The 23,544-nt window shown below is 43.5% G+C and overlaps 1 protein-coding gene across 4 annotated transcripts; it reads right to left on the bottom strand.

The window, feature by feature from the left end:
* Positions 1-285: 285 nt before the first annotated feature.
* Positions 286-23,477, bottom strand: GIN1 (gypsy retrotransposon integrase 1). 4 transcript variants are annotated; one of them, XM_074994187.1, is made up of 8 exons: positions 23,360-23,477; positions 11,758-11,903; positions 10,822-11,015; positions 8,884-9,189; positions 6,379-6,567; positions 6,100-6,276; positions 5,619-5,904; positions 286-858 (listed from the first exon to the last, which is right to left on the bottom strand). In XM_074994187.1, the coding sequence occupies exons 2-8, from the start codon at positions 11,894-11,896 to the stop codon at positions 575-577; spliced, it is 1,575 nt and encodes a 524-aa protein (XP_074850288.1). In that variant the 5' UTR covers positions 11,897-11,903; positions 23,360-23,477; the 3' UTR covers positions 286-574. The 4 variants fall into 4 exon arrangements, with proteins under 4 accessions (XP_074850288.1, XP_074850289.1, XP_074850290.1 ...); XM_074994188.1 differs by lacking the exon at positions 23,360-23,477 and adding an exon at positions 23,081-23,208; XM_074994189.1 differs by lacking the exon at positions 23,360-23,477 and adding an exon at positions 22,950-23,021.
* Positions 23,478-23,544: the final 67 nt, after the last annotated feature.

Here is a 23,544-nt window from a genome sequence, read left to right as displayed (position 1 = left end):
AATTCTGCTCCTGTCACTGTACACCTAGTTGTTTCTCATGCAGGACAAATTCTTGCACCGTACTTTACAGCCACATGAAACAGCACAGGTGGCAGTCTTGTGCTAGCACTGAAGAACAGACGTTGTGAGAGGCAGAGCTCACAACTTCTGCAAAGCACTGGCAACCAAGTTGTCAGAGCTCTTGAACCCCCACCCCCAACCCACTAGTCAAGAGGCCACAAAATGGAATGTTGCACCATACTTTTGTGGGTTTAAGGGAAAAAAAAAAAACCACAACACTGCAGCTTATAAGTAAGTTCCTGGTACAATGGTGAAATGTGCCTCAGTCCTTGTTTAAAAAACAACAAACAAACAAACAAAACAAGCACCTCAGTACATATGTACACACACACTCTCTCTCTCTTTACAAGAGATGTACCATTATTCCCAAACATATACAGTTGTAAATACAAATATTTAGCATTCCAATATTTAAAACTTGGCTACAGAATTTAAAGCTACTGAAGCCCTTTCGTTTCCAGCAGAGAAGTCTAGGACCATTTCTTCTAGTGAAACATTGTAGGGTTTTATTTACTTAAGTATCCTCCAGCTTGGTTTGAAGAGTCCAACAGGTTGAAGACCACTGCTCTGGAGCAGAGTTTGCTGGCAGCATGCTGTGATCATCAGTAAAATCTGAACGACTCTTACATTCTGATGGTTCACTATCTTTGCAGGGCAGAGGCAGCAGATTGTTTACAGCAAGGCTATTTACTTCCCCTGTGGCAGTGGTGTCTTGTAAGCATGGCCCACACGAATTTTCCAATAAGCCAACATAGTCGTGGTCAACTACTATTGCCCCTTGTAAGAGATAATGGTTGTCTGCAACAGCAAAGAACATTTTGGTTAAAGTGGTCCCTTCTATTTCATTTAAAGTAATTCTACCTAATTACAGTAACAGAGAGGAAGCCGTGCTAGTCTATAATACACTATCAAAACAAACAGCAGTCAAGTAGCACTTTAAAGACTAGCAAAATACTTTTTAGGTGAGCTTTCATGGGACAGACCCACTTCTTCAGACCACAGCCAGACCAGAACAGACTCAATACTGAGTCTGTTCTGGTCTGAAGAAGTGGGTCTGTCCCACGAAAGCTCACCTAATAACTATTTTGCTAGTCTTTAAAGTGCTACTTGACTGCTGTTTATCTAATTACAGAAAGACTAAAAAGGATAATGCTAACTCAATTAAAAAAAAAAGTTTCAGTAGCATGACCACAATGTTTTTGTTTAGTCAGACTTGCAATGTGGATAGAACTTCAGTCTCAATTTCTTGGCACACCAAATTTTCCACTGTCTTCTTTCCTCTAAGATAAGGCTTGTAATGCCTTTGCAGTAGTGCACTTTAATGTTTCGCTTTGCTACATGTCTGCTGACTAAACTGAGCTGTGTTGTAGCTCCCACTAAAATCAATGCTTTATATGAACCCTAGATTCTTTTTTCTTTAAATCACAAGTGTGACCATCCCAAAAGCATCTGAGAGAACCTTAAACCCTTCCTCCTATGTTACATAGTTTTCTGATGTATAGAACACACACAGGCTATGTCCACACTAGGCCCTTCCTGTCGGAAGGGGCATGGTAACAAGCTGCAGACAGATGCTAATGAGGCACTACCATGAATATGCAGCACCTCATTAGCATAATGCCAGCCACGCACAGTTTGAAAGTGCTGCTTTTGAATCACGTGCCGCCCATGTTGACGTGGGCCTTTCCAAAGCTTCCTATTTGGTTTTAGGCAGAAGGGGAAGGGGCTTTCAAAGTCTGGGGGGTCCTTTCAAAAGCCCCCCCCGCCACCACATCAGCAGCACGATTCAAAAGCGGCACCTTTGAACCATAGGTGGCTGCCATTATGCTAATATAGTGCTGCACATGCATGGCAGCACCTCATTAGCATCTGCTTATGTGGCTCATTATCATGCCCCTTCTGAAAATAAGTGGGTAGTGTAGGTGCAGCCATACTGTATATAGCTAAATATTTTCAGTCTGCGGTGTAAGAGGCCTGTGTATTAGGCCTCTCTCTAGGATATTAGTGTTGGGTCGTAATTTGACTGGTTAGAACAGAAGATTTTCATTTGAGTTGATGCTCGTCAATGTTTAAAACAAAAGGTAGCCTGAAGCTTGTTACATTTTAGAAAGAAAGAAAATTGCTGAGTTCTCTAAATCTGCAGATGTACAGTCCCACCTCACATGGCTGCAGCCTAGGGGACTCCCCAGAGTGAAATACTTAGCTAATTGCTAATTTGCATAAGTATCTTTTGAATTAGATCATTCAGCAACTTTTTTTTTTTAAATGAAAAACACATTCCAGAATTGTCTGTGTGGTGAATTCCAGCTGCATCCCTGGAGGTCTTGTCTGGCTGTAGTGTCAGAGGGAACAAATGGGATGGAGGAACAAACCATACATTGAGTCAGGAATTTCAGCTGGTAAAGGCAAGTTAAACCTGGGTAACCTACCTGTATTAAAGAGGGGTGACATTTTCAGCCAAAATTAGAGCCAAACCTATTCAGTGAGTTCATGGTGATTTAGCTGTATTGCTTTGGTGAAGCAAAAATAAAATAAACCCCCCCTAAAAGCTGAACCTAACAAGCAAGGAAGGGCATTAAAATATGGCCTGAGTTATTTCATTATTAGTTTGGCAATTATTGGAAAAGCCTGTTTAAAATTTTCCTCTCCATTTTAATGCCTGTAAATATGTAGTCCAGAATTGTGTTAGCTGGACATATAGTTTGATTTTTTTCCATTTATCTTTTGATCGTTGTCCATCGCTGAAGCACTACTTTGGAACAAGGAAATCTAAAATTTACATGTAGTCTAAGCAGAACATAGCAACATATTAGGTCCCTGATCCTCTGAAGACTTTATGCTCTGAATATTTCACACTATAGCTCCATTAAAATTAACTAGTGAGACTAATCATAAGAATAAGCTAAGCACATGACCCCATCTTCAAAATTCTGAGGAGCCCTAACGAACTCAGAGTTAACTCTTAACCCAGCCACTAATAGACAAAGTGTGTAAATTTCTAGGGAGAAAAATGATTAAGAAGCCAATTGTGTATAATGGAAGCAGACATCTAACAAATGACAGCTTTTAAGAAATAAATTCCAAGTTCCTTTCAGTTGTCTTTGCTGTGTTAATTATGCAATGCTCAATGAGTCCGGTACATTTGACAATAGGAACTATCACATGTATGCAGTGGCTTTCTTGTGCCGGTATTGAGTACCGGCCCCTCGGTAGCCCCAGCCTTGGGACTGGCTGGTGGCGGAGAGGTGGCTGGAGTACCAGCTCCTAATTTTAAAAACTAAAAAGGCACTGCATGTATGCCAGCAGTGTAGTAGACCCACTTGGAAAAGAATGTAATTTTGTTCTGTGGTAAAGGTCTTCAAACCTTGATTTATTCATTAGTTTTCAAAGATTGTGCTTAGTGACTCTGCACTGGCCTTAGTGGAAAACAAGTGACCATTGTTTGATTACAGTGTGGTGCTACTGTAAGGACAATGCAGATCATATATATTCTGCAGTTGAAAGTATCACAGAAGCAGTTGAAATAGCTGAAGATACGGTGGGGCACCTGTAGTAAGCCTCCCTCTGAAGTACAAAATTGTACGGCCAGATCCATGAAGGATCACAAGAGTTGTAGGGCTGAGAGTTTTGATGCCTAATGTTTGTATGACGAGAAAAGTCCTAAGAACACTGCAATCGGCAAAGCCTGAGTTGAGGTGTCTCATCTCCCCATACAGTGAGTCAGGAAAAATAGGTACTTAAGAATGGGCTCCACAAAGCCAGCACACTAGGTGTGCAGCCACCTTAACTTCCTAATTGCATAGCTTATTTTGAATAAATTTCAAAATAGGCTATTCCGGCACATGGCGCTGTCTAAAATGGTGCCACATGCTGCAATAAAGCTTTATTTCAAGGCATCCCTGTACTCCTGTGATGAGGTGTACAGGGATGCTGGAATAGCACACCCATTATCTTGAAAATATTTCGAGACAGCGGGCATGTTGCTTAGAGATGGGCAGATATTTCAGGGTACCTTTGTGTCCCTAAATAGTATCCCTGCCCCCATGTAGACATAGCTTCACTTTCCTGGCCCAGTTAATATTTAACTCTTCAGTTATTTAGTTCCATAGCTCAATGGGGAGATGAGACTTCAACTAGAGGTCTCCACATCCTGTGTGATTAGTTTGCCCATTATGTAGGTTTAAGAGCATGGAGGTTGGGTGTGTGTGTGTGCAAAAAGCTGTTGTGTGGGAATTCCATTGCACAGCAATCCTGAGCATATGATGTACTCAGAAGCTACCTACCAGATCAGGCCTACATGCAACTTAGGTGGGCCACGTGCCTCTTTCCTGCTTGATGAATCATCCTGAGGCTTAGATGGGAGATAGGCATCCCAACCCTATAGGCAGTAGTGCACATGCTCAGGCAGGAGAAACATACATGGTGAGTGACTTCAGGCAGCTACAGGGTTATGTGGCAGCCAAAACAGGAAATTTTGTGAACAGCAGTGGTTCCTACAACCAGAATTTGGCATCTAGATACCTTGTGACTCAGACCCCTAATAATTAGCAATATAACGAAACACTTGATCCTGGAGCCTACAGGTTGAAAGATAATCACCTCAATGGACTGTTTTGGGGAAGGTATATAGGAGTGTACTACTCTTTAAGTAGAGACTGTATGAGTAGTCAAGGAGTCCCAACCCTGTGGCTTGGCTATAGATAAAGGGAAGACAAAGCTGAGAGAGAAGCTGGAAGTAGAAGCCATATATGCTGCAGTGGGTGTGGATTTCTCTCTAGCTCCTGAAGTCCAGCCCAGCCTGATTTAGACTTGGGTTAATCTTCGGGAGTTCTGAACTTAGGCCCTGAGGTGAAAACTTAATCAACTGGTATGGGAATTGGTCCTGTACTGGAGCCTTATTAAAAGGAAGACTATTTTATTAGTGTGTGTTGGCTTCTCCCCTCCCCACACACCCCCAGCTGTTAAGGTGAACCTACTACCACCTGCATAAAGGGAAATTAAGGAGAGACCACACCAGCAGCTGCACCATGCTGGGTCACAAGAGTGAACACAGCGACTGGCCCCGGCCTTTATAAATGGATTTTTTTTTTTTTTTTTTTTTTAAAACAGAATTTGCAACTTTCAGCTGTTTGCTCTCTCTGGATAACCCAGAATGATCCAGAAGTTCAAGGATGTGAGAAATAAATAGTTTACCCATTTTGCCATGAACAAATAAAAGCAAAAATCAGGGGCAGGATCAAAGTCAAGAAATAATCTTTAAAGTCAGATAGAGAATGAAGTATGTTTAATGTGTTTACCAGCTAGTGTGATTAGGGCCAAATCACGTTGAACTAGCTTTTATCAGGAGAAGAGAGTTTAAACACAGTACCAGACCTCATTCCACAAGTTTAAATGCTATTTTCAGACCAGACCCACCTTTGCTGAAAATGCACTAAGTTCAGGGACTACTGTGCAAGGCCTTTGTAATTAACACTGATAAATTTGCTAAGATACCTTCTTGCTCAAGAGTATTCCCTTGCCTGACACTAAAGCAAGCAACATTATAGAAACAGATTTACCTCGTCCATTGGATCTTATGTATGGCTTAAGGTGAGACATTTTGATGGGTCTTTTTAGCCTGGACCCTGTGTTATCTCTTAGTATTGCACATCCACTATCTGTGATGTAGTCTATAATACAGGGACCAATCCACTCTGACTGGAAACGGCCATCCTTCCACCAGTTTTTCCTCTGTCTTAGTACTTCATGTCCAACTTTAAGATGAAAAGGATTTACTTGCTTTGGCTTTCTTTTAATATTGACTTTGTTTCCAGTTTGCTGTTCATCAAGCATATTTTTCACCATCTGCGAAGAGAAATAACATGAATTGTAGCTTGTTCTCTTGTGAGAGGAGCTGCATGATTTTATAACATTGATTCAATAGACCACTTACCAGGAGGCATGCAAAGCACTGCACAGCAGTCTTTTGTCATGACGACTCAAAATTTTTTATAAAAATATTTGTTTCAAATATGTTCATCTTAAGTATCAGGTATTTACCTGGCATTTTGTAGCTTTCCTCTCCTCCAAAACTCGATCAGTGTGTTTAATTGCTTCAAGGATTTTAGCAAACATACATTTATTACCCTCTTGTGCTTCCTGCAGTACATTTGAAGTCTCGGTCACATAAGGGTTACGATTAAACATTTGGAAGTATGGTGTGTTTTGGCCTGGTTCCTATTCACAGGCAGAGAACAAAGGTAAACTTACTACTTATCCTAGTGGGTACTTGCACAATGTCAGTCAACTCCCAGCAAGAGAGAGATAATGTGCACATACCAAACAAGTCAAGTTAAAAGCATATGCAATAGCAGATAAATTATGATCCCAATCATTGGGGTGGTCTGTGCAGTATTTGTTCAGGAAAGTTTTGATCGTCTTGCATTGTCTTTCATTTGTGTCATCTGTCTGAGGATAGGACAATACTATTTGTTTCATCCCAAAGAGCTCAAAAAGTTCTTTGTTGATCTTTAAAGACAAAAACAGTGTAGAGGAACAATCAGTGGATTAGACTGCAATAAGTATTATGCACTCAGTGCCACTTTTACCCTTTCCTACCACCATAAGTTAACAGAAAAGACTATCATATATATGTATATATGGAAATTTACATATCTCAAAGCTGGAAGGGACCTTGAGAGGTCATCAAGTCTAGTCCCCTGCCCTCTTGGTAGGACAAAGCACCATCCCTGAGAGGGTTTTTTTTTTTAAAAATCTATTTGTCCCTGACCCCTAATGACCCTCAAGGATTGAGCTCACAACCCTGGATTTATAAGGCCAATGCTCAAACCTTTAAGCTATCCCTCCCTTGCAAACAATAATACAAACCCGTCTACATGTAAGTTCCAATCAAATAACACAGTGTGAGGTCTGATGGACTGAGCATAGGCACAGGAGCCAGGAAGTGCCGAGTTCAAAACCTGTTTTGCTATTGACTCGCTGTTTGGCCTTAAAGTTTACCAGTTTCCTCATCTGCAGAATGGTGATTACCATCAAACCAACTCTCAGAGGTGTTAGTGTCTGTGGGTGCTTTGAAAATATGACATTCTTCAGTATCTCTAATTAGATTTTTTTTTTGCCTCAGGCAAATTTATTCTACCAGATACAAAGGAGAAGCAACATACAGTAAAGGGCAAGAAAGCAATAAAAGCTTCTAATTCAGGTTGAGTCACCGATTTAGAGACTGTGCCCTTAAGAGGGTGATTTGATTACCTTATTCTGGATGAGTTAGTGGACTACAAGACTAAATACATTACAGTGGAAAAAACATCTTTTACTGTTTAATAGGTCAAGTTCAGTAGGAACTGCCTTGGAGCAAAGGGGTACACTAGAAAGAGAAAATGGCTGGTGTGCGATTCCCAGGTGGCAGGCAGCTCCTGAGGAATGCAGTCAGCTGGCCCAAGTGAGAGCAGCAGCCACACTGCTGTAACCTGTAGCAAAGCTGAGGAGGGGAAATTGGGAGTTTTAACTGGTTCTCAGCTTCTTTTCCTCCCTTATCTTCTGGGCTGACCTAGCTGGCTGAAGGGGAGCCCTTCATTGCCAGGCATCTAAGCTCAGGCCCAGCCAGTCATACTCCGATTTTGGGGCAGGTCCACACTACAAGTTTTTGTTGGCATAGCTATGTGAAAACACACCCTAGTATCAGCTGTGAGAGAAATACCCTACCCCTGCCATCTCTGCGTAAACACAGCTATGCTGACAGAAGCATCTTTGAGCACAGCTCAGGTTTTTCAAGAGAAGGGGGAGAAGTGGGCAGGGCATTATGCAAAGAGAGAAAGACTACACTAGTGGGCTCTGACAACATAGCTATGATGGCAAAGCCCTGTAGTGCAGATGAGACATCTTAGTTTCCCACAACCCAGCAGACCATAGGGGAGCCACAGCTACTCTCTCCTCTTGCAGTGCAGCAGGCAGCCAGTGAGGAAGCTGTTGCTCAGAGTGCTCCCAGCTCACATAAGAAGTACTCCTGGGACTGTAAGGGAAGTGGTGAGATGCAGCTGAAGAGGAGGTAGTGAGGAGGTCCATTCAAAATACTTAATTTTGAAAGCATAGGTAGTGGGCTGGTGAAATACATTTTCAATTTATAACCACGTACAAGTTTAGCAGAATCACCGCCAACAGCCACAAGTAATCTTCCAGACACAGATTGGACTCCCGCTGTAATACATACTAAAGGTACAAACAAGCTTTAGTATATGCAAGAGGCAGAAAATTCCTACTACTACTACTAAGGAGATTACATAGAACATAATCCTTGTCTGTGGAGCTTGTGTGTTTGTACAGTGCCTAGCACACAGGCACACTGGTCTATGACTGAGGTGCTACAGTATTTCAAGTAAAGGGAAGAAAAGAACCTTCTCTTATGCGGTAAAGAGACCATAGCATTTCAGTCCTGATTGTCTTTTGTATGTTACTACCATTGCTCCTTCACAGAATTTAAAAATCCACTTGTCTATAAGGCCAAGAGGAGAAAATATTTTGATAGGTTTGGATGAGTAAATGTTGTTTTAGCCCATAACTTTCAGTGATCAAAGAACATCATCTAACACTAGAGCATGTAAGGCATTCTAATACGGGCCACGCACTCTCAGCTTGGATCAAACCCCAAATTAAAGGAAAGCGAGTGGCTCAACTCGGTAAATGTAACTGGCACATACCAGGTTTTTATTAAAAAGCCACTGTAAATTTGGTACGTGAACCTCTAATATTGTCTAGAATACAAGGGTATTAAAGAAAAAGCCATCTTCCCTAAAATAAAGTCATTTTAGGGCTGGCTTCTCTTACCTGATGAACAAACTCTTCTGCTTGGTCAACAACCATTTTTTGAGGTGGTCCATACAAGAAAAATACATTGACAATTGCCTTAGCAATTTCTACCACTGAAGTGTTTTGTAGTGGCAGAATCACCACCCATTTTGTGAACAAGTCTGTCATCGTTATGACATACATATGGTTTCTGCTGGTGGCATTAAATGGTCCCATTAGGTCTATAGCAACTGCAGCCCATGGATCTTCTGCTTTGATAGGGTGTAATTTGGGTACTATGATGGCTGTGTTCTTTGCCATCTGACAATGCTGGCAAGCATATACCTGAAGGAGAAACAAGAAAAGAGGGACATTAATAACTAAGTAACTGCTGGAGGTCTGATGCTACTAGAATCACGCTCGCTCACTCATACAGACACACTTGTTGGAATGGACAATAGATAACAGCATCTCAGTCATTCTAGGCTCAACTAATTAAATTTCTTTATACTATCAAGTATTTGATCCAGTTCTTCAGCTAGAGCAAAAACAAATATAACCACAAAATACAGCACAGGCTGGGAGATGGTTGAATTCCACTTTGACCACCACTGATCCTGGGACTCAGCGTGCAGTTCTAGATCCCTAATATAAAATTAAAACAGCCTTCATGATCTTCCAACAACTGCAAGGGACTGGTTGATTGATGCAGCACCTGACCAACAACAGATAAAGTCCTGAAAATATCCTCTTTGCTCCTGTGTGACGTGCACAGGATCAGTTATGATGGCTTTATGACACCAGAAGATCCCCTTCCCTTAAACAGTTTTTCTTTGGCTGGTTACATAGGCAGAATCTGGCATTGCACTAACCAGCTTTATCTGCTATCAGGTTCTACAAAAACAAACAAGTTATGTGGCACCTTATAAACTAGGTGCCATAGGACTTCTTGTTGTTTTTGAAGACACAGACTAACTTGGCTACCCCTTTGATACTTAGCAGGATCTAGTCATATTATAAATATAAAAAACAAAACAAAGATCTGCTTTCATTTAAAATGAAAGTTACACTGGTGACCACTTAGCTAAGGAAATGTAGCTGACTGCAAGAGCTACAATAATTTGGCAACCACAAACAATATGTACATGTATCTGTTTATATATTTTGTCACAGGACCAGATTCTGAGGCTGAGATAAGGGGTGCAAGAGGATTTCCAATTGATATCCCACATAACGGATTCCCCTACATAAACCTAATGCCCAAAAGGAGATAAGGATTGGTAAACCACAGGTTTAGTCTCTGCCATGCTCTGCTCAGTTGATCAGCAGAGGTGTGTGTAGTTCAGGATAGCAAGGCAAATTCCATAAGAGGGATTAAACAGTAGTCTTGCAGCCTCAATGTACCTATGAGCATCCTATTCCGCCTCCTTGAGGTTGAACACTTCTAGTGTTCTTACTTACTGCAACCCCTCACCATCACTTAGCACAAGCTGTGCCTGCAATACACACTTGTGTTATACATTAAAAAGGTATGCCATTAACAAGAAAAGGGGAACAGGAAAAGATATATTACGTGGCCACCTTGAACCTGTGTAAATATTGCTGGATCTTAAACTTATTATTCTGACTCATTTTACTGTTTAATACTGGAACTTTCAAAGTCATCCGAAAATCTGAACACGTTCATGTGCTTTGCTGAATTAAGAACATAGATCTCATAGAAGCAAATAAGACTTAGGTGGGTTTTTCAAAAGTAGCTACAGGTAGGTCCCATTGGCTTTTAATGATAAAGGTGTTATGTAATTTTTAGCACACACTCCTGATACATTTTTAAGTGTCAGCAAAATTTCTGTTCAGCAGTTTGAGTTAGCAAAGTGAGACAAAATACTTTAGTCTTGTAAAAGAATTATACAAAGCAATCAGCACTCTCAATGTTATCACAAAAATTAGATAATATTCTGTAGCTATGACTCATACCCACTGTTTGACGTCATTTGTTACAGAAGTCCAATAGTAATTAGACTCCACCAGAGTCAGAGTCCTTGATATGCCATGATGAGCACCTGCAGCACTTTCATGGCATTTGTGCAGCACTTTCTTTTTCTCCTCATCCGAGAGGATTACCAAACGCATCTGCTTCCTGTCTTTCCCCACATAGAATAATTTATTTTCTGGAAACAAGAACAAATTATGTGTCATCACTTAGACAGAACAACCACACATCTATTCAGCTACTGGATATTCTGGGTCATGGATTTTATTAACCTTACATTATTCACAATTTTCAGCTGTGTACAGTTACATACCAAATCTCTTTTGCAGGGAACATTTGTTTACTGCAGTACTCCAACTGCAAAGTTATGCACTGATAACAATCCCCATTCAAGCACAAGAGATTGCATTCCTACATGAAGTCTCTAAAGCATAAATCTGGTAAAACTAGGAGGGCCACATGCTTCACAGTTTCCATTGGCAGAGCTTGTTGTACACACTATGGGCTTTTTGCAGCCCTCATCCCCCCACATAAACATCTTGTGAGTCAACATCTCATCCACTTTATGCCATTCCCCTGCTATTGCTGTAAACAAAATGCTCCTAGTCAGGGGTTGAAGATTACATTTTGGACTTCCTTGAGTCACAGTCCCTCAGCATCTACAGATTTCACTAGTAGCTATAGTGGGCTTTAATTATTAGCTGGATCTCTAGGCCCTTTAAATATAATTAAACATGCAGATAAAAAGACGCTAAAAAGGGACAGATTGTCTATTTAAGAACGCTCATGTGCGTGCTTGTCTGTGATATACAATGAGTTTATTTTATATATTATTAGGAAAAATATCAAACTGTTCTCACGGTCACGTGTAGGAAACCAGGAAGTAATGCATTTTCTGACAGACACACAATATTTCTAACCTTTGAAAACAAATTTTTTGGCTGCTCTTCTTATTCCACTTCTTTCACTTGCTAATGTAGTTGGATGATATTCTCCTGTCCGTTTGTAATAGGAGATCTGTTTCAGATGAAGCCCACCATTCTTTCCACTACGAACCATTTTTTACCTAAGAATACACGGATATTTTACAGTGTATTGTACAGTTGTTCCAACTACTGCTTGAGCCCTGGCAGCCCTGCATCTCAGTTCTACACATAACGTACAATTATCACAGCCCAACTCAAGCTTCCCCTTCCTTACTACGTTGCTGTGTTTCAGTTCCACATACTGGACTCGTGCTTTTATGTTTCCCTGAATTTGTGCACGACTGAGGCATGGTGTATGGGTCAGAGTTTGTGGGACAACTTTCAGGGTGCTCATTTGCTTTGAAATACCCCCTCTCCTGAAAGCTGAGACTCTAATCTATCTGCATAGGCCCTCAGATTAGTGCTAGATCCGCCAGACTCTCCAGTTGCTTAAGCAAACTCTGAGCTCCAACTTTGTGGGCCTTCTAATTTACAGTCTCTCTCTTCAGAGACTTTTGATAGTTGAAGTTACCAGACCCAGGTACTGCAAAAGGGATTGCTAAGAACAGTTACTGTCTACTTTTACTGCCCAAAGAGCTATCTAGATGTAGGTAAAAAACAATGAAACACCTATATGCCCTTCCCTGCTTCAGCTTCTTCACCATTCAGTCATTCTTTGGGGGCTTGGTCAGAGTCCTCATGGGTGTCTGTACTCCTGCTGCAGCTCATGGCTTCTCCCCTGAATTATACAGTCTGGTCTCTACCCCCTGCTACTAATTTCTTTCAGCCTTGGCTAGTTCTGCAGTTTTTAAACTCCCCTCTTCTTCCAAATGATTGTCCCTTTGTTCTTCTCTCCTTCAGCATCCTCTCTCTACGTAAACTACCCTGTTAGTGTGTTTTTAAAGGGCTATACCAATGCATCATCATTTTGCTCCTTCTCCAGAGGGAAGTCAACTCCTTCAAACCCTAGAAATGTGCAGAGAAGTGGCAAAAATGGTTTTATATAAGATGCAGCTTTTTTGTTCCACCCAGGCAAATTCTAATCTGATGCTGATGATCTTCAGTGATTGACCTATTCAGGCAGATCACGGTGCAAGTCTCTTGCTCCTTAGCACAAGGAGTCTGAGGTAAGACTTTAAAAGAAGCAACAAAGTTAGCACACAGACAGTTCATGAAAAAAAAAAAAAATCAAAAATTGTACACTGACAAATTACAGAAAAAACTGTGTTGTGATTTCAGGAAATGAGTCCTCAAGCAAAATTTACACACTCTTTAATATCATTTTGTCTCAGTGATTTTCACATTGGTAAATATCTGGTCATATCAATTGTGCTAAACACTCTGTTCCCTTACTCCATTTTTATGGCCATCATGCTAAATCATTGATATCTTCCCCCCCCCCCACCACACACACACACGACACATCACATCACATCATCAATCCCTTTCCCTATACATGATGTTGTTTAGTCAATTATATTTTAAAGGAGTCAAGCTACTTCCCTTAGAAAGGCAATGAAGCCACAGAGGAGAAGCCACTGGGTTTGGAGCAAGGAGTGGCAGGAGCTGGGCATGCTGGTCCCCTGCATCACTAGTACAGACCACACCGTCATAACCCTGCTGACCAGGACCATGCTGGAGAGGGTCCTCAAGGACACCATTCAACACCACTATGCAGAAGCCCTGAAGAAGCAGCCAGGGGAAGGTGTTTGCAGTAACCAGCAAGTGGGATGCCAGTAATAGCTTCCTCTGCACTGGCAACGTCACCCACTTTGTTGACTGGCACTTTATCCACCGCACCTGACTGAACTGTATCCCACTCAACAGTATCATCCACCATGTGGACCGAGACAAGGAATGCAGTTACACCAATGAGACCCTGCCTCATGTCCTGTGCAGTTGCCAGATCCACTCTGGGGCCTGGAAGTACCGCCACAACGCCACCGAAGACCATCTCGTCACCGCCCTACCAAAGCAGTTGCGCACTGTTCCTCTGGACTCGCCCTTCCAGGGAACCAACACCCTGCTCAAAGCGGGCATAGTCATCACCATGGTGGTTGTCACTATCCCCTTCGAGAACTGGACAGCAGTCTTCCAAGCAGCCCAGGAGAAAAAGAGAGAAGTACACCCTGCTGGCCCACACTTTATGATCCCAGGCTATACCATCAAGCTCTATGCCCTGCTAGTGGGGGCCCTGGTTGCTTGGGACCCCCACGAGTTGGTGCTGGAGGCCTGCTGTATCAGCCACTGTTCTGCCAGCCTCATGTGTCGACTGATGGTATCAGATGCCATCAGGTGGTCCCAGAACATGTAGATGGAGCACATAATGGTCGCTGCCAATACCAGGAGAAGCCAGCCACCTAGTTTCCTGACAACACATGCTACAGCCTCCTGACCTACAGGCCCTCCACAGACATGGACCCTGACCTTCATCTAAGAGAGGACAGAGTGGTCTGCCCACCAAAGAGAGGCACAGCCAGGTGCTCTAACCATTTACATCCCACAGGCTGTCTCACCCCCAGAGGTGCTGGGCCACAGGGACTCTGGACAATGACAGACTTTGAGTGACATGGTCAGAGACCACTCCTAGGGCCCTCCCTGATCGATTATAGACTCTGCCCGGTCACCCTCCGAGGATGCACTCAACAGGAGCCACAGCTTCCTGTCTCCCCACACCCCCCCTTTTCTTTTTCCCTTCTCTTTGCTTCCTTCCACAGGTGCCAGAGCAGATGGCCAGAGGGACAGCTACCAACTGCTAGTGACTGCAGACAGTCACCAAGGGATACATTCAGTGACCAACACTGATATCCTCTCTGACAGGCTCTGCTGTTCTAAAGCATCACTTGGACTCTCACCAAGGAGGGTCATGCCAGAGACTCAACCACTTTTCCCCTGCCGAGGCCTTGTTACCCTCTCAGGTGACAGAGGAGACTGGTGCCAGGACTTCAACAGACCACAGCCGGACAGAAGGCCATGAGATGACTGAGGAGGGACATGACTGAGGACAATGAGGGACCATATCGTGGACTGATTAGACCAGACTGAGGGATGAGACACACCCTCAGAGGGACATGACTGGAAATGAGGAGGGACCATGTCAGGGGAAACCTTGGCTTCCATACCTGATGGACTGAGTATTTTTCCCCCCCACTTGAAATCTTAGACTTATCCCCCACAGGGGCAAACTGTTCCATTACTATATTTACTTATGGTGATAGACTAAGACTCTGCTATATGTTATAGAGGTTCACCCAGAAGTTACTTATTGACTTAAGAGTAATTCACAAAACATATGCATCCGGGGCAAGGTGGGCTACAGTGTATACCTCATTAACCACCTTAAGTGCTTGTTACTACTCTAACCTACCTATGCATTGCGGATGACTTATGTGCCTTCTTTCTTATCCTGGACAATCTGACTTAGGTTGGTTGTAAATATTTGCTCAATAAATTTCCTTTCCTGCTGTGTGCTTCATTGTATTTTCACACCAAGTTAAAATTATTTGCATGGCGTGGAGCTAGTAACTCTGTTTCCCTTTCAACTCCTGTGGGAATTTCACACTAAAAAGAAAAATCTGTGCCAAAAATAAAAATTGTGAGCACAATATTTTAAAATTCTGAACATTTTGTCAATAAGTGAATGCGGAGGCTTGAGCACGGCAGCAGGGAGCATAGACCACCATTGCTGCATGGACTTTGGAGATCACCCTGTGGCCTTGCTCTCTCCCCGCCCTCCTTCCTATGACACAAACCTCTGGGACTGGCCCAGCCCTTGCACTGTTAGGCTTGGGTGCAGCCTCCCTGAAGTCTGTGTCTGGAGAAAGCTGCAGGGGGATTTCCTCTTTCAGTGCAGCCAGTGGCCTATGATCCTGGCCGCCATGCTGGAGCCTCCACATTTATACATTGCAAATAAAATTTGCAGAATTTTAAAATATTGTGAGAAGAAATTTTTTTGGGAGGAAGAGGACACAATTTTTAATTTTTGGGCACAGAATTCCCTATGGAGTAAAAAAGTCAGCTTTTTAAAACCACCTGTTACCTAACATATCTAGAGTGGCTCTTGCCATTATAGTCCTAACTCCAGTGAGCAGGTCATGAGGAAGTACTCACAACCCCATGACAGCTTTTCCTAGCCTCACAGTTTACAATCTCATTAACACCTCAAAAAAGTGAGCACGACAAACAGAAGGAAACAGAATAGGAAGTGTCTTGCAACTCAGCTGATGGTACTGCTTACATGGGCTAGAAACTTGAATCTATTGCAGCAGTGCAAAGCAACCCTAAATTAGCCTTAACCAGCTGAGTCATCTAGTTAGGAGGACTGATAAATGACATGGTTCCTAAATAGCATGTCTACACCCCTCCCTCTCACAGCACCATGCTATGTCAGGCTGACTTCCAGCTGCCTGAACTGAGTTTAGGGGCCACAGGCAGCTGCTGTAAAGCAACACAGCTCTGAGAACAGGAGGCTAAGATCTGGCCGAATGCATGATATGTTGAGGTTTAATATGATTCTCTAGGGCAGAATTTCTATTTTTCAGGCATTTTTAAACAATTAAGAATGTAAATCCCAAAATGCTATGTTAAAATGAAGTTTAGGAGAAGAAGCCAAGCACTGAAAAGGTTAAGATATTACTGGGAAATGTCAAATTAAAGATGTCTGTGCAATTGTAATTTATCCCTTCCTGACCTTACGTATTCTGATAGTCTGTACTTACAGGACTACATACTAGCATCTTTTCTGGTAATCTACTTCTTTCCTTGTGTACCTTTCAACTTCTGCAACAAATAGAGCAGAAATCCTACATATGATAGCTCCTTCACTATATTGTCCTGATTCAGTCTGGCAAAACACAGTGTGCCCTATGTAACAGATGAGGTGCTGAAAAAGCAGTTTGTGACTATAATTAAAGATGATCCTTCTGAGTCCACACAAGGAAGTGAATGAAATCTGAATGAGCAATGGTCATTCTGGCATTTAACTTCTGAATGCTCATTTTTGCAAAATTAATGTTCTTGTAACTTTTTTGGTAGGGAAGAGTAGCTATGCAAAAACAGATGTAGCATAACAGATGTTCTTCACTGATGCCCAGGGGATGCTGTATAGCAACATGCAACCAAAGCTTTGTTAGTGTCACCTTGCTAGCAGGCAAAACTATGGAACAGTGGCAGCTGGCACTAGAGCTATGTCTGTTGGCTTGAGTAGACAGCACTGCCACAGGGACCAGTGCTTTGCAATTAATGGCCAGAGGACCTTGGAGAGGGCTGCAAATAATGGGTAAGATTTCCAAAGGGGAAACTGCAAATGAGAAAAACTTGATGCCCCCTGGTATAGATTACTGCAACCACAAATGCGAGCATCTGTTTTCTACATAAAAATTTGTTCAGTGGGAGCACTGATTAGCAAGCTTCACTGTCACATGGAAATGCATCCTGCACACCTGAAAGAGAGCAGGGATTTCCCTACACCTGCCCTGAATTTTGCCAATACTCTCCCTCCCCCAGGTGTAATTCACTTACCTCACCATTGCCCAAGTGATCAACTTTAGCTGGTGTGGGGTTACAAATCACTTGAATGTCAAAGTAATGAAATGTTGTCCTTATTGTATGAGTAAAGGACAGTGGAACTATTCTTGGCCTGTGCGTGTCTCCCTCAACTGAAATGTGGGATCCACGCACAAAGAGTGAGCCAGAGAGCGAGAGGGGGTAGGAACAGGTGTTTTGCTTGATGGTCTGCCCAAGAATCACAAATGGTATTTGACATGATCTGCTCCAGTGTGTAAAGACAGAGCTGATTAGGTTATAGGGAGAGTCTTCTGTTTCTTTTTAAGTGACCACTTGAAAACTGAGATACACCCTAGAATACTCAAGAAGCTGATTGATGAAGTACCCAAGCCACCAGCTATGATTTTTGAAAACAAGTCATGGAAGTCTGGAGACATTCTAGCAGACTGGAAAAGGGCAAATATACTGCACATCTATTAAAAAAAAAAAAAAAAAACAAAACACACAAACACCCAAGGACAACCCAAAAAGTTACAGGCCAGTCAACTTAACTTCAGTTCCAGGAAAGATAATTGAGGAAAAAATAAGCACTCCATCTGCAAACATGTGAAAGATAATAAGGTGATAGGTAATAGTCAGCATGGTTTTGTCAGGAACAAATCATGTCAAACCAACCCGATAGCTTTTTCGATAAGATAACAAGCCTTACAGATAAAAGGGGAAGCAGTGGACATGGTATACCTACATTTTAGTAAACACTGGATACAGTCTCACATGTCTGTATCAGTAAGCTAGGGAAGTGCAACCTAGGTGGAGCTACTATCAGATGGGTCTATGAATGGTTATGCAACCAGTTATGCAGAGTAGCAATTAATGGTTCACAGTCAGACTGGAAGGGAACAAGTGGGGTTCCACAGGGGTCAGTACTGTTCAATAGCTTCAAAAGTGATTTAGATAATGGCATAGAAAGTACACTTATCAAGTTTCCAAATGACACCAAGCTGGGAGGGGTTGTAAGTGCTTTGGAGTATATGTTCAGAATTCAAAAAGATCTGGAAAAGTTAGTCTGAGGCAAACAGGATAAAGTTCAATAAGGACAAATGCAAGGTACTGCACCTAGGGAGGAACAATCAGTTTCACACATACTAAATGGGAAGCTCCCTACTAAAGAGTACTGCAGAAGGGGATCAAGGAGTCACATTGGACCACAAACTGTGTGAGAGTCAGTGTTACGCTGTTGCAAAAAAAGCAAATGTGATTCTAGGATGCATTAGCAGGAGTCTTGTGAGAAGAGATGAGAAGTAATTCTTCCACTCTACTCTACACTGGCTAGGCTTCAACTGGAGTAGCACTTCTGAGCGCCACATTTTAGGAAAGATGTGGGGAAAACTGGAAATGGTCCAGAGAAGAGCAACTAAAATGATTAGAGGTCAAGAAAGATGTGACCTATGAGAGAAGATTAAAAGAATTGGGTTTGTTTAATTTGGAAAAAGAGAAGGCTGAGCTGGTACATGATAGCAGCTTTCAAATACCTGAAAGAGTGTTACAAGGAGGAAATTTATTCTCCCTAGCCTCTGAAAATAGGAAAAGACGCAATGGGCTTAAATTGGCTAGACTTTCAGAAAAATTTCATGTCAGCACGGTTAATCACTGGGTGGTTGTACAGTCTCCATCAGTGGAGATATTAATTTAACCTATTCTTAACTATCTAACAAGGATAATATAGATGATGCTTGCTCCTGATGCAAGGATAGCCAACTGGACTTGATGACCTCCTGACAGCCTTTCTAGTTCTAGTTTTCTATGCTAGACCTGTTGTGGGACAGCGTTTTTGAGGAAAAAGACAATCCAGCCTGCATTAGCAATGAGGTTCCTTTACTGAGACCTGAAATCTCAAACTAATTTGCATAGGTCACAATGGTAGGTGGCAGCAGAAGGGCCATCTGCAACAGAGTGGCGGAGTGAATGGTGGCACAACAAACAGTGGCTGTAGGAATAAGCAAAGAGCCTTCTTTCCCCTGCTCGTGGGAGGTAAACTCATGAAAACACTTCTGAATTCAGAATCTCCACTAATCAAGGACAACAGGAAGTAGGGTGCACCGGAGGGATAAGTGAAGAAACTATGGTTGCTCAACAGATTACATAGAGAAAGTTGAGAATTGGAATTCATATTCAAAGTTCAACAGTAATACTTGGTATGAACAGAGACATCAGTTACCTTACACATTATAAGGACTACGTCCCTTTCTTTAATGCTCGTATTTATCTCAGGCAAAACACTTAAAATCCCACATCCCCTTCTTTCAGTCCTATATATGTCATTTGTCAGTTCTTATTGCAATTATTTTCTTTGGACCTCTGTACTTAAAGATGTCAGTCTGCATTGGAAATGCAATTGATCTGATAAAGTGGGTCTGTCTGATGAAAGCTCATCACAGAATAAATCATTTAAAGTGCTACATTTCTGCTGTTTTGTTATCCTTTACTGCCTTCGCTTCAAAATATTAGATTTCTGACTTGAAAACTTATACGAATGCGTTTCTTAGTAGGCCAAGATTTTTAAAATACATTATTTACCCAAGGTTCTCTCACATGGCTGTTATCTTAAGAATTCATTATTTTGGGGCGTTTCTGTACTGAATAAACTTATTTTATTTACATAAAAGCAGCTGTATGGAGTCAGACCAACGGTCCATCTACCTCTGTATCGGGTCTTCCGGTACTGCCCAATGCCAGGTGTATCAGAGGGAATAAGCAGAATGGGTAATCATCAAGAGATCCATCTTATCATCCACTCTCAGCTTCTGACGTACAGATGCTAGGGCCATTTGGAACATGGGGTTGCACCATTGCCCATCCTGGTTAATAGCCACTCATGAACCTGTCCTCTGGGAACTGATCTAATTTTATTATAAAAAACACACAACACTCTGCTATAGTGAGTCAGGAGTCCCAGCAAATAGGTTAACAGTATGTTGTGTGAAGAAATACCTCCTTTTGGGTTTTTTAAAAAACTTGCTTATTAATGTCACTGGGTGAGCCCTAGTTCTTGTGTTACATGAAGGATTAATTAACACTTCACTATTCTCCTTTTTCACATCAGTCAAGATCTATTGACTTTTATCATATTCCCTCTTTCTTGTCTCTCTTGGAGCTGAAGAGCCACAGTCATTTTAAGCTCTCTTCCAGACCCAGTTTCACATTCCTAATCATTTTGGTTACTTTTGTACCTTTTCCAATTCACATTTGGGGAGGGGTAACCAGACTGCATACTATTTTCAAGCTTTGAGGCTACCATGGATTTATATAGCAGCTTTGGATATTTTGTCTTGTCACTTTGTTAAACAATTCTTAAGATCCTATTAGCTTTGACTCCTGTTGCACATTGAGTGTATTTTTTCCAGAGAAGTATCCACGATCACACTAAGATCTCTATCTAGCATAGTCCATCAAGCTCCTGAATAGACCGCACAAGGAAAATACAAAAGAGGAAGACCTCTGATAGCATGGAGAAGATCTACTGGGATTGAACAACTACGGTACTCCAGGGGCCACCTAATTTGTCTTAGGGTCCTGTGGCACCTTACAGACTAACAGAAAAGTTTTGAGCATGAGCTTTCGTGAACACAGACTCACCTCATCAGATGCTGGTCTTGGAAATCTGCAGGGCCAGGTATAAATAAGCCAGAGCAAGGGTGGTGATAACAAGGTTAGCTCAGTCAGCAAGGGTGAGGCTTACTACCAGCAGTAGATCTGGAGGTGTGAACACCAAGGGAGGGGAAGCTGCTTCTGTATTTAGCCAGCCATTCGCAGTCTTTGTTTAAGCCAGAGCCGAGGGCATCGAATTTGCAGATGAATTGTAGCTCAGAAATTTCTCTTTGGAGTCTGGTCCTGAAGTTTCTTAACTGTAGGATAGCTACTTTTAAGTCTGCTACTGTGCGGCCTGGGAGATTGAAGGGCTCTCCTACGGGTGTTTGTATATTGCCATTTCTGATATCTGATTTGTGTGCGTTTTTATTCTTTTACGTAGAGACTGTCCAGTTTGTCCATGTATGTAGAAGAGGGGCATTGCTGGCACATGATGGCATAAATTATATTGGTAGATGTGCAGCTGAATGAACCCACGATGGTGTGGCTGATCTGGTTAGGTCCTGTAATGGTGTTGCTGGTGTAGATATGTGGGCAGAGCTGGCAACGAGGTTTGTTGCATGGATGGGTCCCTGAGTTAGTGACTGTGGTCCGGTGTATAGTTGCTGGTTAGGATTTGCTTCAGGTCAGCAGGTTGTCTGTGGGCAAGGACTGGTCTGCCTCCCAAGGCCTGTGAAAGTGGGGGATCATTGTCCAGGATGGGTTGTAAATCCCTGATGATGCGCTGTACATGATCATACACAATGGCCACATCAATACCACCCTGTACCATAAACCTACTGACTGCTACGCCTACCTTCATGCCTCCAGCTTCCATCCCAGACACACCACAGGATCCATTGTCTACAGCCAAGCACTAAGATATAACCACATTTGCTCCAACCCCTCTGACAGAGACAAATAAAGACTGCGAATGGCTGGCTAAATACAGAAGCAGCTTCCCCTCCCTTGGTGTTCACACCTCCAGATCTACTGCTGGTAGTAAGCCTCACCCTTGCTGACTGAGCTAACCTTGTTATCCCCACCCTTGCTCTAGCTTATTTATACCTGGCCCTGCAGATTTCCAAGACAAGCATCTGATGAAGTGAGTCTGTGCTCACGAAAGCTCATGCTCAAAACTTTGTTAGTCTATAAGGTGCCACAGGACCCTTCCTTGCTGTTACAGATCCAGACTAATACGGCTACCCCTCTGATACTAATCTGTCTTGAGGCAGAGTGAAGTGGAGATTTGTAAATGACCTATGCTCCACCCAGAGTACAGTAAACCCTCAATTTAAACAGACAAATGGGGGGAGTGATGTCCATTAAACCCCAAAGTCTGTTAAAGGGTTTACTGCCCCCTCATGCCTGCAACTCACCGCCAGTGAGGCCCAACCTGCCTGCAGCTAGTGACCCCCTCTGGCTGGGAACCCCGTGGAGGCCTGAAGGAGCCACCTCTGCCACCACGCGCTCCTCCCACTAGGAGTGGGGCATCCCCACCCCACTGGGAAGAGCATCTGGTGGCTCCAGGGCTGGAGGTGACAATCCCTTCAGCCAGGCAGCAGCAAGTTGCCATACATACTGGAGGGGGTGTGCAGATGGAGGATCCCCCGGTTAAGCAGACTTCAGGAACAATGGAGGGGGGAGGGCTGGAAAGCATCCGTTATTCCCAAAGCCCGTTAAATAGGGGTCTGTAAAATTGAGGGTTTACTGGACAAGAGTCAAGGAAGCCGTTTTATTTCTCTAAGGGGAGCACGTTCAGCTCCATACACGCAAAGCCGTGTTCCCCAGAAAGCACACAGCCCCCGTGAACCCTCACGGCCTCACCCCTCACTGCCCTGCCGGGACAGCCAACGCCCCCGCCCCCCGATTTCTGTCCCCAGGGAAACACTGGCGGGCAGTGGAGGCTGGCAAACGCGATCCCCCAACCCAAGCCACACTTCAGCGGGGTGGTCACACCGCAGGGCAGGGCTGCGAAGACGGGCTCAGCCCTACCCACCGCACGCAGGACTCACGCCGGCGCGAGATGGGCGCTGCGGTGCGGGAGACGTTAGGCTGCCAGCTGCGCCCCGCCGAGCCCCGCGTTCCCACCCAGCCAGCAAGTGCCGCACTCCGAGCCTCACGGACTACGATTCCCAGCACGCACCGCGGCCAACTGGCGGAACACGTTTTAACGCTTTCGTCTCCACGGAGACTACAAGGGAGCGTTGGGGGCTGGGCGGGGCAGTCAGCGCGGGAGCACCAGCCAAGCTGGGCTCTTTAGTTCCGACCGGCCGCGTCTAGGCCCCGTGCCGTTGGTGAGAAGTTGCACATGCGCAAAGCAAACGCTTGGACGCTGCGAGTTATTTCCACACCCCCTTAGCCAGGAAACGAGTCAAGCGCGCGCAATAGTGACCCGTCAGTCGCCGGATTCATGAGCACGCACCTGACTAGCTCGATATCCTGCCCGGCCGCGCGAGAACCGTTTTTCCCCTGCCTGGCGGGACAAAGTAATACCTCTGCGCGCGAGACTTATGTAGCGCCACCGGAAGTGACGACTTCGGGGGGGGCGGTCCCGCGTGCGGTGGGGGAGGCGGTGCGGACCCTGCCAGCCCGAGGGCGGGGCGTTGC

The sequence above is a fragment of the Carettochelys insculpta genome, chromosome 5 (genome assembly GCF_033958435.1).
Source record: "Carettochelys insculpta isolate YL-2023 chromosome 5, ASM3395843v1, whole genome shotgun sequence".
NCBI classification, from domain to species: Eukaryota; Metazoa; Chordata; order Testudines; family Carettochelyidae; genus Carettochelys; species Carettochelys insculpta.
Note: the sequence above shows the minus strand (reverse complement) of the source record. Positions and strands in the feature narration are given on the sequence as shown.